Source organism: Xiphophorus maculatus, chromosome 18, assembly GCF_002775205.1.
Source record: "Xiphophorus maculatus strain JP 163 A chromosome 18, X_maculatus-5.0-male, whole genome shotgun sequence".
NCBI lineage: Eukaryota > Metazoa > Chordata > Actinopteri > Cyprinodontiformes > Poeciliidae > Xiphophorus > Xiphophorus maculatus.
The window spans coordinates 18418857-18432275 of NC_036460.1; the positions used below are offsets into that span (position 1 = coordinate 18418857).

Here is a 13419-nt window from a genome sequence, read left to right on the forward strand (position 1 = left end):
GCACAATTGTATGCAGGATTTTTTTTGTGTGTGTGTATGTCTGTGATCTTTCAAAAATGGCTTCTCTTTAGTCAATCGTCCATAAGGGGAAGATTAGTAGATCATGTGCCGTATAAGTTTACCACTTTCAATAAGTTGGCCACTTTTTCGTCCTTAACAATTTTAAGGTTAATAATTGCTTGTTCTGTTTACATATCGAGCTGAGCAGTAAATCTCTGCAGCTCTTCCAAGGTCAGCATGGACCGTTTGCCTGCTTCTCTGACTGTTACTCTCCTTGTCCAGCCAGTCAGATTGGGCAGACAATAATGTCATGGCAAGTTTGTGGCCATGGCATTATTTTTACATTTTACTTTTTTACGTTTTCATATGATAGATTGAGCAGTGGACAATTAAATTTGGAAATTGTTTAATGATCCAACCCTACTTTAAAACTGCTCTGCAGCTTTTTCCCCAAGCCTATCTGCTGCGTTCCTTGTTCATGATGATGTTGGTTCACTGAAAAGCTGACTATATAATACTTGCACTCTGCACATTTTTATTTGCTTTTTAACGATGTAATGTGTTCATTATGCTTCAGTTATGCACTAAATTGTCTAATTTGGTTACATAAAATCTCACAGATTTTTTTTGTGGCACCACAGTAACCTCTTTAGTGTCAGAACAGTGTGCACAACTTTTCTCTCAAAATTCAAAATGATTTAAATACAGACATATGCAGACGAGGTACATTTGTTTCCCCGCATCATTCAAATTTAAATACATAGTTTATTTGTTTTCTTACAATGTCAATATAAAAAAATCTCATCACGTAGAAAAAAAACAGAAAAACAGAAGTGTCCCTGAAGAGAACTGTGATGCACATTTTAGGGAAATGAAAGCAGCTTTTTGAAGCTGTCTGGTAATTCAGAGCACAGGGGGAAACCAGACAGCTCCTCTCCCTAAACTGTGTAAACAGAGTAAACATTATATTGTACATCATAAAAAAAGAGAGACACAATAACTTAAACATCTCATGATACTCCAACATATATGGTTACTTTCTTTTACATGAAAACGGGAAGCCAAGAAAATCTCAAAGTTTATTTAAAAAGAAAAAAGTTCTTATTCTATAAATATTGCACTTTACTGGAACTGGCACCATAACGTCACAGTGCACATAACTGTGCAAACAAAATACTGACATCAAGCCGTGAACAGTTCCTCCAGGCTACTAGTTTTGCTGGCACAAGCACACCCTTTTTATAAATAAAAACATTTTTTTTTCTTTTTGTAGAATGATTTATAATAGTACAAAATGACTCACTTAAGAGTCTTGAGACATCAGTACATTCAAAACCAGATCTGCAAATGTGAATGTAGAGCAGTCATTCCAGCAAAACTCAGTGCAACAAAAGAGTCTTCATGAGGTTTAGTTTTACTTCTCGTCTTTGGTAGAGGTTTCCATTCAACGATCTTTTGCACTGTGTGCTGAGAACACAATGAACCACGCCCCATCGGAAATGTCATTTCTTTGGAAAGTTAACCACTTTTGTTTGATGACGCACAATTTCGCCAGTTAAATGTAAATACTTCCTTCTGCTCTGAGAGCATACCGTCACTCCCTGGTGAGTCAAAGGCTCAGTGGGCATTCATGCACCGTCTTTAAGTCACATGTGCATTTGACTGATAAATAGCTTAGGTCCCATATTCCAGGACATTTGAGCTGCAGTTCAAATGTTCTTGTAGATATTCATGATCCCATTGGCTCTTCTCTTATATTATTTAGAACTATGACCTCCCTGGATGATAGAAAATACAACAGAAAGAAAAGGAAGGAAACAAACAAACAAACATTAGTAAACATTGTCAGTGATTCCCATCCTGTGCTAGTAGACAGGTCATGTTGCAAATAATGTCATAAGATTTTGTCATCAGTATGTCTACTTTGGTACAATTGTTTTATATGACCAAATAATTGTATTATGGCTGTATTCAAATAAACCAATACTCACTCTACAATGTGTTGTTCTACTGGCCCTAGGAAAGAAAAAACAGTAGAACAGACAATGAGTTTCCTTTCTGGATATTATAGTGGATCAAAGAGGAGTATGTGCAAATATGGGTTAAACTTTCAAGATTTCATGAGAAATACCTTTGTCAGTACCTGTTGTTCTGTTCTTCCACCAGCAAAACAAAAACAGGCCAAACGCCAAAAGCGAACAAATAACAGTTGCAACTATCATAGTAGAACTGAATTTGTAAGATGGGTCGGGAGGGACCTTAGAAGAACCTTCAGAAAAAAAAAAAAAACATTAGAGTCTGAAATGTGTTCTGAAAAGTCATCTCTGAGTGCAAGTCTGGAACTTTTATTCCAGACTTGCACTGGCCAAAACAAAACAAAAAAAAATATTATTATTTTTTTTTTTGGCCAATTAGTCAGCTTCCACAAAAAGAGAAAAACATTCCAAGTGTGGAGTTTTTATGTAAAATATGTTCTGCTTCAAAACCCAAGTGTAGGGAGTTATTACAAAATAATGGGGACACACATTTTAATCTCAGCTGAGGAAGTCAGTGCTCAAAAGCTTAGGAAATAAAGGATGAGTAAATTGTTGGGGTTCACTGTGGTGTATTTCTACAGCTACTAGTCTGATACACTTTTATATTCACTAATGGTTTTGTCAACACTGAACAGCAGGTTCAGTTCTCTGAAAAACCCAACTGAAACTGTCCATACTGAACTAAAACAAGATCTAATCATGACCCACACTAGGCTTGTATAAAGAAGATCCTTTAGGGGAGAACGTGTAGCTAATCATTTATATCTATTTTTAAAGATGGAGGCATATGTTCCCCCAGGTTTGTGATCTGAGAGATCAAAAAACAAATCAGCAGTTTAAACTCAACCAAACTTTAATAAAATGCAAAAGATATCTTTCGGAGATCAGACAGAAAATTCTGATTACTCGCAATTATATAGATTTAAGCCACACGTTAAGCCGCAAACAAACAGTTTTTCTGGAATATTACTGCTCCGCCTGCTTGCATAACTAATGATTTTAGATACATTTAACAGTTTCGGTTTTATGACTCATACTTCCTAATTATGAGTTATTTCAGAGATTTTATAGCAGAACTTGAAACCGCATTATATCTGATTCAGTCGAGCTGACCACCGCAGGAATGTGTGCACATAGTCCAGATAAACAGCAGAGCCTTGACATTGTGTCATTATAACAGATCATACTCAGTTAATCAATATAAGCTTCAATATCTGCTGACCAACATATTGCAATAAAATAATAAGTGTAATCTGAAACTTAAGTATATTAATTGCATTTATTGTAATTATTCAGCATGTTAGACACATATTTTAGCTCTTTTAAGTTCCTTCCAAAATTTTGTACACTTCAATAGTTTCACACTTTGTCATGAGACACTCAAATAAGTAAAATTATTTCTTTGCGATTTTATGATTGAGCAACAAAAAGCAATGTATAATCTTGAAGCTCAAATCGAAAGAAAGCATCACTTAGACAAATAAACACAGTAATATCCTGAGTAAGTAGAGTAACCATTTGCATTCATTACCCTCAAGTCAACACTTTGTATCATCACCTTTCACTGCATTTACAGCTGTAAGGCTTTTTTTTAGGTCTGTCTCTAACAACTTATCTTGAGTCTTATTTCTACAAAACAGCTAAAACTCAGTCAGATTGTTTAAAGGTTGTCTGTTGCATCTATCAAGAAATTGATGATTGGATTTTTGACTGGATTTACGTCATATTTTTGGCTAACCCATTCAATCATATGAGTATATTTAATCTAAACAATTCCATTGTATCCACTTTAAGAGTTTTTGTCCTGTTTGAGGGTGAACCTCCATCCCATCATTTTATCCTATGGGATGTCCTGAGTTAGGCTCATTCTCATAGTGGCTGACTATTGTTTTTCCTACTCTTACGTAAACAGTTTTGTCTTGGTAGGGTTGCATTTGTGCCATACATTTAGTGGGGAAATATGCCTGGTTTTAGTTTTTTGTCTTGAAAGCAGAAACATTCTGTGTTGCATCTATTTAGAATTCTCCAACATAAATCTGTACGAAGGTAGTTTGACTGCTGAGACAGTCAAACTACCTGCTCTCAGTCCAAAAGAAGACGCTTTTCCAGTAAGATTGTGCAAAAACCTCCCACACATATCCCATAAAAAGTAAACAAATGTACAGAGGAATTTTCATTGGTTACTCACTTCCTAAAACTTGCCAAGTGACTAAAAGTGGAAGACAGTGTAGAGAAAATAACTCACTGTCTTGTTTCAATTGAGGACTTACACACTGAGACGGTCTCTGAGGTGAACTGGTCCACGGAGCAGGATACCTTCACTTCATCAACAGAGCAGTTGAAATTTGCAGTGCTGGAGATGCTAACCAACTCTTCTCTGGGAGGACTTTCATCGTTAAAGAGAATCTTCCACATTTCCCTGTTGATATTTCCAGGAACGTTCCACTTCATCTGTTTTCCTGATAACCCGTTATGTGAGTGACATGTCACATTACATTCGGATGGGATGCCACTTTCTTCTTTACATTTGACTGTGATTTCTGGCTTACTGAAGAAAGCTGCAAGAATGGCAGATGATAAAACGTGAGGTTAACAAACAAATTAAACTACAGCTTTCGATTTATTATAATTATGAATATACATTAATTATGAGGATGAAATGTCACAAAATCAAAAACTGGAAACGCTGGTTCATGTTTTTATGTGAAACATTTCATAGAGTTTGCATTCAAAGAAAAAAATTAAAAGAAGAGAAAATGAAAGGAAAAGAAAGTCCTCTTTAAAACAGACAATCCTCATTTCTCACTTAAAACACATTCCCTACTCCTCAAAACATCCCTATAACTTTCTGAAGAATAGACAGTAAAATAAAGGCTCAACCATTGTTCTGTAGATAACAGTTCACCTATCCTGACAGCTCACCTCCAGCGTTTGGTTTGATATTTCCAGGTTTATCCCCCACCATCAAGAATGAAACATACTTACATAAAATAAGCAACAGTGAGACAGACATTAATGTTAAAAACTTGCCTACCTGTGACATTAAGATACATATGGATCTTGACGGGATCTCCACTTGCAGCATCTTTATGCATATAATAACAATAGTAGTCCCCACTGTCAGATAGGTTTAGTCCATTGATGTGCATCATTGTGTAGTTTTGATCCATTTCTGTGTTTGGAAGTGGTGTTGGAAGAGGCTTTGAACTATGATATCCATTACAGAAAATGGGCTCTCCAGCAACAACTTTTTGGAAGTACAGAAACTGCAGTGGCGATTTTTGTGCTACAGGACAGTAGAAGGTGACATTTCCTCCAACCACCCCATGATACACAGTTGCAGGAGAATGTCCTGAAAAATGAAACAAACAAAAAAGAAAATTATAAAAAAGAAATTTCATAAAACGTCTGCATATAAAAAATTATCAAAAAATGTTGAACAATAAAAAGCATTCTCTTGTGAGTAAGCCCTTCTTCATTAAGGATTTGTGTGGGTGTGGGACATTTTGTTAAAAGTTTTGATGACTAATTAGATTAATCTCAGTTGCTCTTAAGTTTTTTGGGTTTTTTTCTTTTTGGAAAATTCCTGCCCAGGCAGTGTCCCAAAAAAGTGTTTTAGAAGCTAAAGCTTCCTGAATGGGAAATTGATAGTGTTATGAGCTAACTTTGTGTCATTAGCTGTCATATATATATATATATATATATATATATATATGTTCCTTTATTTAACCAGGTAAACCCCGTTGAGATCTAGATCTCATTTTCAAGAGGGACCTGGGCAAAAAAAATTGCAATACATAGCAACCTGGTTACAAGAGGTCTATACTTTGCTTTTGAAAAAAACTACGCTTGAATGAAAGTGCAAGAGCCATTTTGGATAAAAAACATAATGCTTTTTTCTCTTTAAGACAGTTAAGACATGCTCACCACAGTGTGTTTGCAAAACCAGTTTAGTATTGAGACTTCAGTTTAAAAAAGAAACATTGAAGTCTAGCACTCTAAACTTCGGCTTCTTCTTGACTAAATTATAGTGAAGAAATAGTTACCTACTGCAGGTAGGATATTTACTCATTAACTCCATAGGACCTCACTTCTGCACCATGTCTTTACTTTCTGTTTTAATATTTTCCCTTTTTACAAATCTACATGCTCCAACTTGCCTGTCACTATTTCGCTGGCACACCTGAATTTCCCTACTGCTGAAAAATAAAGGTTGCTTTTATGTTACCTTATGAAATTCTCTAACCGAAGCACCATGACTGAGTCTAATTAGTTTTCCATTTCCATTTTTATTTTGGAAAAAACTATTCAACATATGTCTTTAAAATGATAACCCTTTTCAACAATTTTGGACAGCTCTTTATTTATTGATTAACATGTAATCTAGTCATTTTAAACTACCAAGCCACATGTTTTATTTAGATGTCCTGAATAAAAAATGTAGATATCCTTGAGATTCATTAGAATACTCACCAACATCAGCTGATCTGAGTCCGATTATCTTTACAGCTAGATGAAGCAGAAGAAGCAGCCTTGGTTCTCTAGGTATATACAGAAAATAGATATATGTATTAAAACATCGTAAACATCAAAAGGTAACAAAAAGAATCACAGCCATATTACACATAAAAATCCTCCCCGTTTTGCAAACGCACATTCATACAAATAGAAGCAGTGAGTCATATTGTTAGAGGTTTCAGATTGTTTCACTAAAGGTAAAAATGCTAAGTCACAGTCGGTGAGGCATGAGACAAAAACATCAGAATAGTAATGCATGAATATTTAAAATCACTGTATTCTCACCCTTGGGACATTTGGGGATTTTTTGTTGCATGTAATATTATGACTCAGTATCACAAATTAATTTTATAAGGTTTCCCATAAAAATAATTTTCAATGGCCTTTGTTTGAACAATCTATCAGCATTTCTATTAAAGTTGAAAAAGCATTGAGAGATGTATAACCTTTTTCCATGATGACATGCCTTTTGTGTTATATCTTGGTAATAAAAAAACTTTTTATTGGGCAGTAGTTCGAGTTTAACCAGCTGATTTAACTTACACAACAGGTTTTTCTTGGCTTTTCACAACTTCTAACAAAGCTTTTCTTTGTGTGTTCAGTTCTTATTCTGATTATTATTCTCATTCATTAACAACAATTCATTTTTGGACTTATTTGTATTGATGTCTATTTATGTGTTTATTAATTGGGTTATTATTACTAACAAATGGTGTGGATTTAATTTTAACAGGCCAGTTGGAAATGTATTCTCATACAAAAACTTTTTAAAATACTTTTTCCAATAATAAAATGGAACAACATTTATTCACATTACAGCCTCCCTGCCAAAACACTAATCTATACCTGCACATATTCTCTATTCGATTCAAGTCAGGACTCTGGTTGACCCACTTCAACATGTTCATAATGCTTCAAACCTGAAGATATGTGGTAAATTAAAAAATATACTTTAAATCTGAATACACCCAGGGTATAAATAATTTTGTGCTTGGTTAAAAAGTTAGATGAAATCAGCACACTAGTGCTTGAAACACCTTAACAACAGATAGTAGTCCACCAATTAGATGACAAATGTACTGTATTATTAGATTCCAAGCAAACTAAAATTACTACAAAAATATTGTGGTAATCAAAAAAAATATTACTGAACTTAATAATTCTAATGTTTTATCACCTCAGCACATCTACGTACAAGACTTTACATATTTTCACATGAACTGACGTCATAGGAAAATTTTATTTAAATATTTGTAATGGTTTTCTGATCAGAGTTTACGTTTGCTGTAAATCAGCACTGTGTTTACGCTTTCATTTTCCAGGAACTCTCACTTCTGCGATGACAAATAGCCATCAAAAGTGTTACACCAGAGGTCACATTATTTATGATCACTGAGCAATTATCTGTGGCCGAAATTACGTAATCACAGTGACATATTGGTGGAATGTGAGGATGACTTACAGAAGAGTTTGCCAAATCCTTGATGCCTGTTGAAACAAAAACACAAGTTAACACTGCAGGACAATGGATTATCTTCTGGTTACAAGCACTGAAACAGGACAAGCTAAATCTAGTTATACATAAACAGGTTGTGTTTATCTATGAGCTTTTACAAATTACAATTACTTGAAATAATAGAAGAGTAAATGTTGGGATTTTTTAGGTACATCTATACAGTGTTTAATTAGATTAGATAGTAACACAAATGTATAAAAAAAACAATTTATCTGAAATGTATGACTTATCCCTGATGATTCTTATGTGGGGAATTCTGGGATTTTTTTTTTTCTTTTGTCTTAGCTGAGCACAGGCCAGCATGTCTTCTGCAAACAAACACCCAAAGGGAAGTCCCTGGAGTACAGACAGACTTTGTATGAAAGTGCAAAGGCAGTATTACTGGAAATACTTAAATTGTGGACAAGGTACTGTACCTTCAATGACTATTTAATATTTTCATACCAAATTGTCTATTTTTGCATCTTGCTTCTCTGAAGGAGAAACAGTGGTTTGATTAAGCCTGTGGTTACTTAATAAACTTTCAGTAGAGCTAGAATATTAAACTGTTGAAGAGAAATAAAATTTTTTCTCCACCATTTTTCTGTTAGACACTTTAACTCAGGAAATTCCCAAGCAGAAAGTTACCTCTTGGTTATTTAGGGTTTAGATTATGAAAACTTGAAGCAGGACAAATCAAGATAAAGTTGATATCAGTTGCTGCCTCTGACATGCATTGAGAACAAATCTTTGTCTAACCACTCTGCTCCAAATGCTTCAAAACAGCAACTACACCCAGTATAACAATGCAAGGACGAGCTCCTCGCCTTTTAGCAGAAACCAAGATAAGAGGGAATTCCCAGGTGCTAGACAATTACTGGGTGGACCGCACACAATAAGTTTAGTATTGGTATAATTGATACTAACTGGAATGTGATAGCAATATATATGAACAACAGGTGATATTATTTACCTGATTTTACCATGGTAGTTGTCTAATTTAATTCCAATACACTGTCAGCCTGGCTATCATGAACACTTTAGTTTCTTTTCAAATTGTATCAGTGAGCTGTTGCCTTTGTGCTCTCGGTTTCTGATTACACTCTTTATAAGGTTTGGTTAGTGATTCACACAACTAAAAAATCTTTTTACACGGGTTTTATGTCTAGAGAACACAGTTTGTTTCAGAGGTTGGTTTCATTTTGTTGTGGTTAGAGAAAAATACCTGGTGCATTACTTGGCATTGTTTAGAGACGTTCTCAGTAAAACCATATGAGACTTGTGGCTTATGGCATGTAGTATATGTCATATCCGTAAAGAGGTGACAACTTGAAAAGGGAAAATGAAACACTGAAATACCTAAGATGTGATGGCCTTTGTAATAACACACCTGTTACATTTCTTTTACTTAAAGTAGGTCAAAGTATACATGTTTTAACATACAATGCAGACTATTGGGAGACTTCTTTAACCTAAATGCTTACTGGATAAGAAGTTAGGAAATTTCAACCGAGCATTGTTTCAACAAATCTAAGCAGTTTATACGTTACAATAAAAAATGACTTGCAACATATTCCAGAGATTGTCATTTTGAATTACAAAACTTGATCAGACTTCTCTATTAAGGGGTGAAATAAGATGTAGGTTATGGTCAGATTTATGCTACAACATAAGCCTAATCATACAATAAATTTCTCTGGTGTTGAGAGCTGTAATTGCGATTGGAATATTTTTTTTGTATGTTGCTTTCCTGGTCAGTGGAACTTTGTGTCACATGCATGATGGGAGGACACTGAATGAGTGATGGAGGAGATGAGAGAGTTCCTCTCATACAGCGGGTACAGCGGAGTTGGTAATGAACCAATTATTTTGCTATTTTCAGAATTATTATGCTTAATTATGATAGAAAAAAAAAAGATTGTTTTTCAACCGGACAGTGGCCAGTTCATTTCTTTGTATTGGAAAACTAACTGGGTATGCTGAGTAATCTAACTCTGTAGAGTTAAACTTATTATTAAACTCACATAACTATAGTTAGCGAAACAACAAACCTATTAAGCATCCAAATGAATAAAATGGATGGAATAACTCTGAGTCCAACACTAACTGCTTGGTCTCAATGTGTTTTCACTGTTATGGCATTTTGTCTTATTTCATGTTGTAATTTTACCTAATGTTGTTTGAGGAATGTGCATCAAATATTAACTTGCTCTGAAATTCCTTAGTATCATTTTTCAATTTCCAGTGTGCTATTTTAGCTTTTGTGGAATGTGAACGTCAGTAAAGCAAAGAAAGGGACTTGATCAGTTCATATCTGACATCCAGTTTCATAAAGCAGTTTTTGTTATTACCAATAATCTGAAAATATGCAGGTTGAAAATTTTAGAATTGTACAGGGGTCATAACTAACATGCTCTAGTCTAACTCCTTATTCTCTATTAAAGAAAACTTTCTCCTCATGTAAGAGATTACTTATATAAATGTTTAATCAGAGGATAAAGATTATAATTTAAAAGAGTGAACAAACTAACATAAAGTATGAAACTAACATAAATTTTAAGAATGAAGCAATATGATTATACAGTACATCATCTATCACGGTTTTAAAGTTGACATCTGGTAGTACTATATAAGATCGTAGTTAGTGATCCCTAAAAAAGATTAGGGCTAATTAATCTATTATGTAAGAGAATTTGTTTATGACTTCTGGTTTTTCTCATTACAAAGTGATGACATCACAATGAAACTGTCTGGGAATTTCCACATGGTGCAGTTCATCTTGTTCAACTGCTTCAGCAAAACAGGCTTTCGGGATTGATCCCGAAACTGAATCAATCCCACTCAACTAATTCAGTTTAGTCAACAAACGTTTTATGTACTTTTAGTAGAGGCAGTCAAGCATTTCTAGATAAATGTAAACAGAGCAGCAAAAGGTTTAATTTAGTGACTCTGGTGGTTATAAAGAACAGAATCTAAAGGAATAGATCATTAGTTTGTTCTCTCATGTTGAGCAAATAAAGCTTCATTCATCAGCAACACACACAGATACGCACACCGGAAGAGATAAGACACCGTTTTCTTCCATCTTCATTTTAAAGCAAATCATTCTAGTACAGAAAATCTGTCGACCATTAAAAACTGCACTTTATATGGAAGTAGGCGATTGAATCACAGGCACAAAATACATTTCTAACAGACTTGATATAAACAGCACTGCTGAAAGCAACTGCGGCCAGTCTGGCATGACGTATTTGTTTACAAAGAACTTCATGTTACTGACTTCCTATCTTACACCGCAGGAAGTAATAGTCCTTATCACTAAACAACACACTTTGTGAGATTCAAAATGAATAAAAGTTGCTCTCATTTCAGAGGAGAGATAGACTTACCATGATTCTGTCTTGTCTTGTTCGCTGCGAGCGTACTGTCTGCGAAGACTAACGCTTCCCTCCGGTTTTATGCTGAGGGTGGAGTCATAACCTGAGTTTGCTTCCTGTTTGTTGCTGTAGTAACACCGGCACGTACATGTTGGAAAGGCACGCTTTTGGAAAGGTTCAGAGAGAGCGCTGATTTAGTTAGAAATGTGACAATTAACCAGTTTCTCTAGAAGAAATTAGTTATATTTCCAAAAAAATGTGGTTATTAGAATAAAGTATATCTCAATATCTGTATCTGCTTCAATTGCTACAGAGTTCATTGAAGTGGGAAAGGTAGTTAAAATAACCCTTTATCAGTCTGCGCAGACTGAAAAAGCAAAACATGATTATTGCATTGCTTTATGAATAAAGACATGAAAACTGTGGCATGCATTTATATTTACTCTAATAACCTTAAATAAAATTCATTGCATTTTTTTTTTCAAATGTCACCTTGCTCCAACAGTTATTTCACCTTTATGTAATTTAAGTTTAGCTGTTCTGTGAAGCCTAGAGGTTTGTTAGAGAGCATTAAGAAACAGCAGCGGTATCTGAACGCAGAAAGAGTACAGTTCTAATGGAGACCCACCATCTAAACTGAGAAACCAGCAAAGAAGAAAGACAATAGATCAGAAAAGCAGGCGGGAGGTTCATTATAATGCTGGATGAGCCATAAATATCCAGAGCTCAGGTGGGATAGTCTGTTGACTTTAAAACTATTTAAGTTAAATATGTTTGCACCCACACTGTGCAGCACAGTGTTACATAAGATGGTCTGAACCAATAAAACGGAGGTGATGATTCACCATTCAACAAGACAGTAATATTTAACAATCAGCCTGAGCTACTATGACAGGATTTAAATTAAAAACAAAAATTTCATGCATCAGAACAGATCAGTCAAAGTTCAGGCCTAAATCAAATTGAGAATCTGAAACTAGAATAAAAAAAATAATTAGTATTTTTCAGATGTTACCAATGAAATCTGTTTGAGCTTAATCTATTTTGCACAGAAATGTGGTCAAAACATTGTTTTTATTTTTAAAATTACATAAATAGTTACAACTGGGATTCTGCAAAGTTCTGATTCCAGAGAGTAGAATATAAATGCTTGCTTTTATTACACTTAATTTGCTTTAAAAAAAAAAACAACAGCTTCCCATGTATTATTTCCCTCTTGCTTCATAATTCTTCCTGATAATCCTAACACGCAATGCAATAAGGTTTGTGATGGTACCACAAAAAATTTGAAAACGTTCAAGAAGATTTACAAGGCAATTACATCTCAACCCTTGTCAGTGTATTTATTATAAGACTAAATATATAACTTTCACTTGCTTTATGCTTCCAGAAAGTGAAGGGGATTCTTCCAGTTGATGGTAAATCCTTAAACATTAGGGATGTGTGATTGTGTGTGTGCATGTGTGTGTGTGCGTGTGCGGGTGTGTGTGCGTGAAACAGTGTGTAATTGTGTGATGGATTCCCTGAACTTTTGCCTTTACCGCCAGACTGGTCTGCCTTTGACATTTACCTCAGTGGTTGAACAGAAATGCTAGATCCTCCATAGCTGCCTTATCTGTCATGAACCACAGAGTTTCACATTCACGTCATGTTCTTTGCTTATTTCTGTCATTTAAGAACTTAATTCTGTCTTTTATACAGCTTAAGGTTCCTCCACCACATTTTGTTAAGGGGTACTTATGTTTAAGTTTGGTCCCCCATATTTAGCTCTGTAGGAATCTTATTGACCCATCTTAGAGTTTTCTTTACTACTCCAAATTTCCTGTTTGACTAAGGAGGCAAAGGCTTGTTAGCAGAAGGGGATTGCCTTGGGATGAGTAGTCACTCTCCTACAGGAGAGTTCCTGCTGACAGACTTCCCACAAGAAGTCACATGAGCTTTTCAGCACTACTTTGTTTTCTGGAAGCATCAGAATGAAGAAACAAGGAATTCC

The 13419-nt window shown here is 34.9% G+C and overlaps 1 protein-coding gene across 2 annotated transcripts; it reads right to left on the reverse strand.

Annotated features, from left to right (window-relative positions):
• Positions 1-454: 454 nt before the first annotated feature.
• LOC111611908 lies at positions 455-11507 on the reverse strand. 2 transcript variants are annotated; one of them, XM_023350820.1, is made up of 8 exons: positions 11439-11507; positions 8017-8042; positions 6510-6577; positions 5071-5388; positions 4307-4594; positions 2144-2269; positions 1992-2016; positions 455-1778 (listed from the first exon to the last, which is right to left on the reverse strand). In XM_023350820.1, exons 1-8 carry the CDS (start codon positions 11439-11441, stop codon positions 1730-1732), a joined length of 903 nt encoding a protein of 300 aa, XP_023206588.1. In that variant the 5' UTR covers positions 11442-11507; the 3' UTR covers positions 455-1729. The 2 variants fall into 2 exon arrangements, with proteins under 2 accessions (XP_023206588.1, XP_023206587.1); XM_023350819.1 differs by having other exon boundaries at positions 2132-2269.
• Between the last annotated feature and the right edge of the window lie 1912 nt (positions 11508-13419).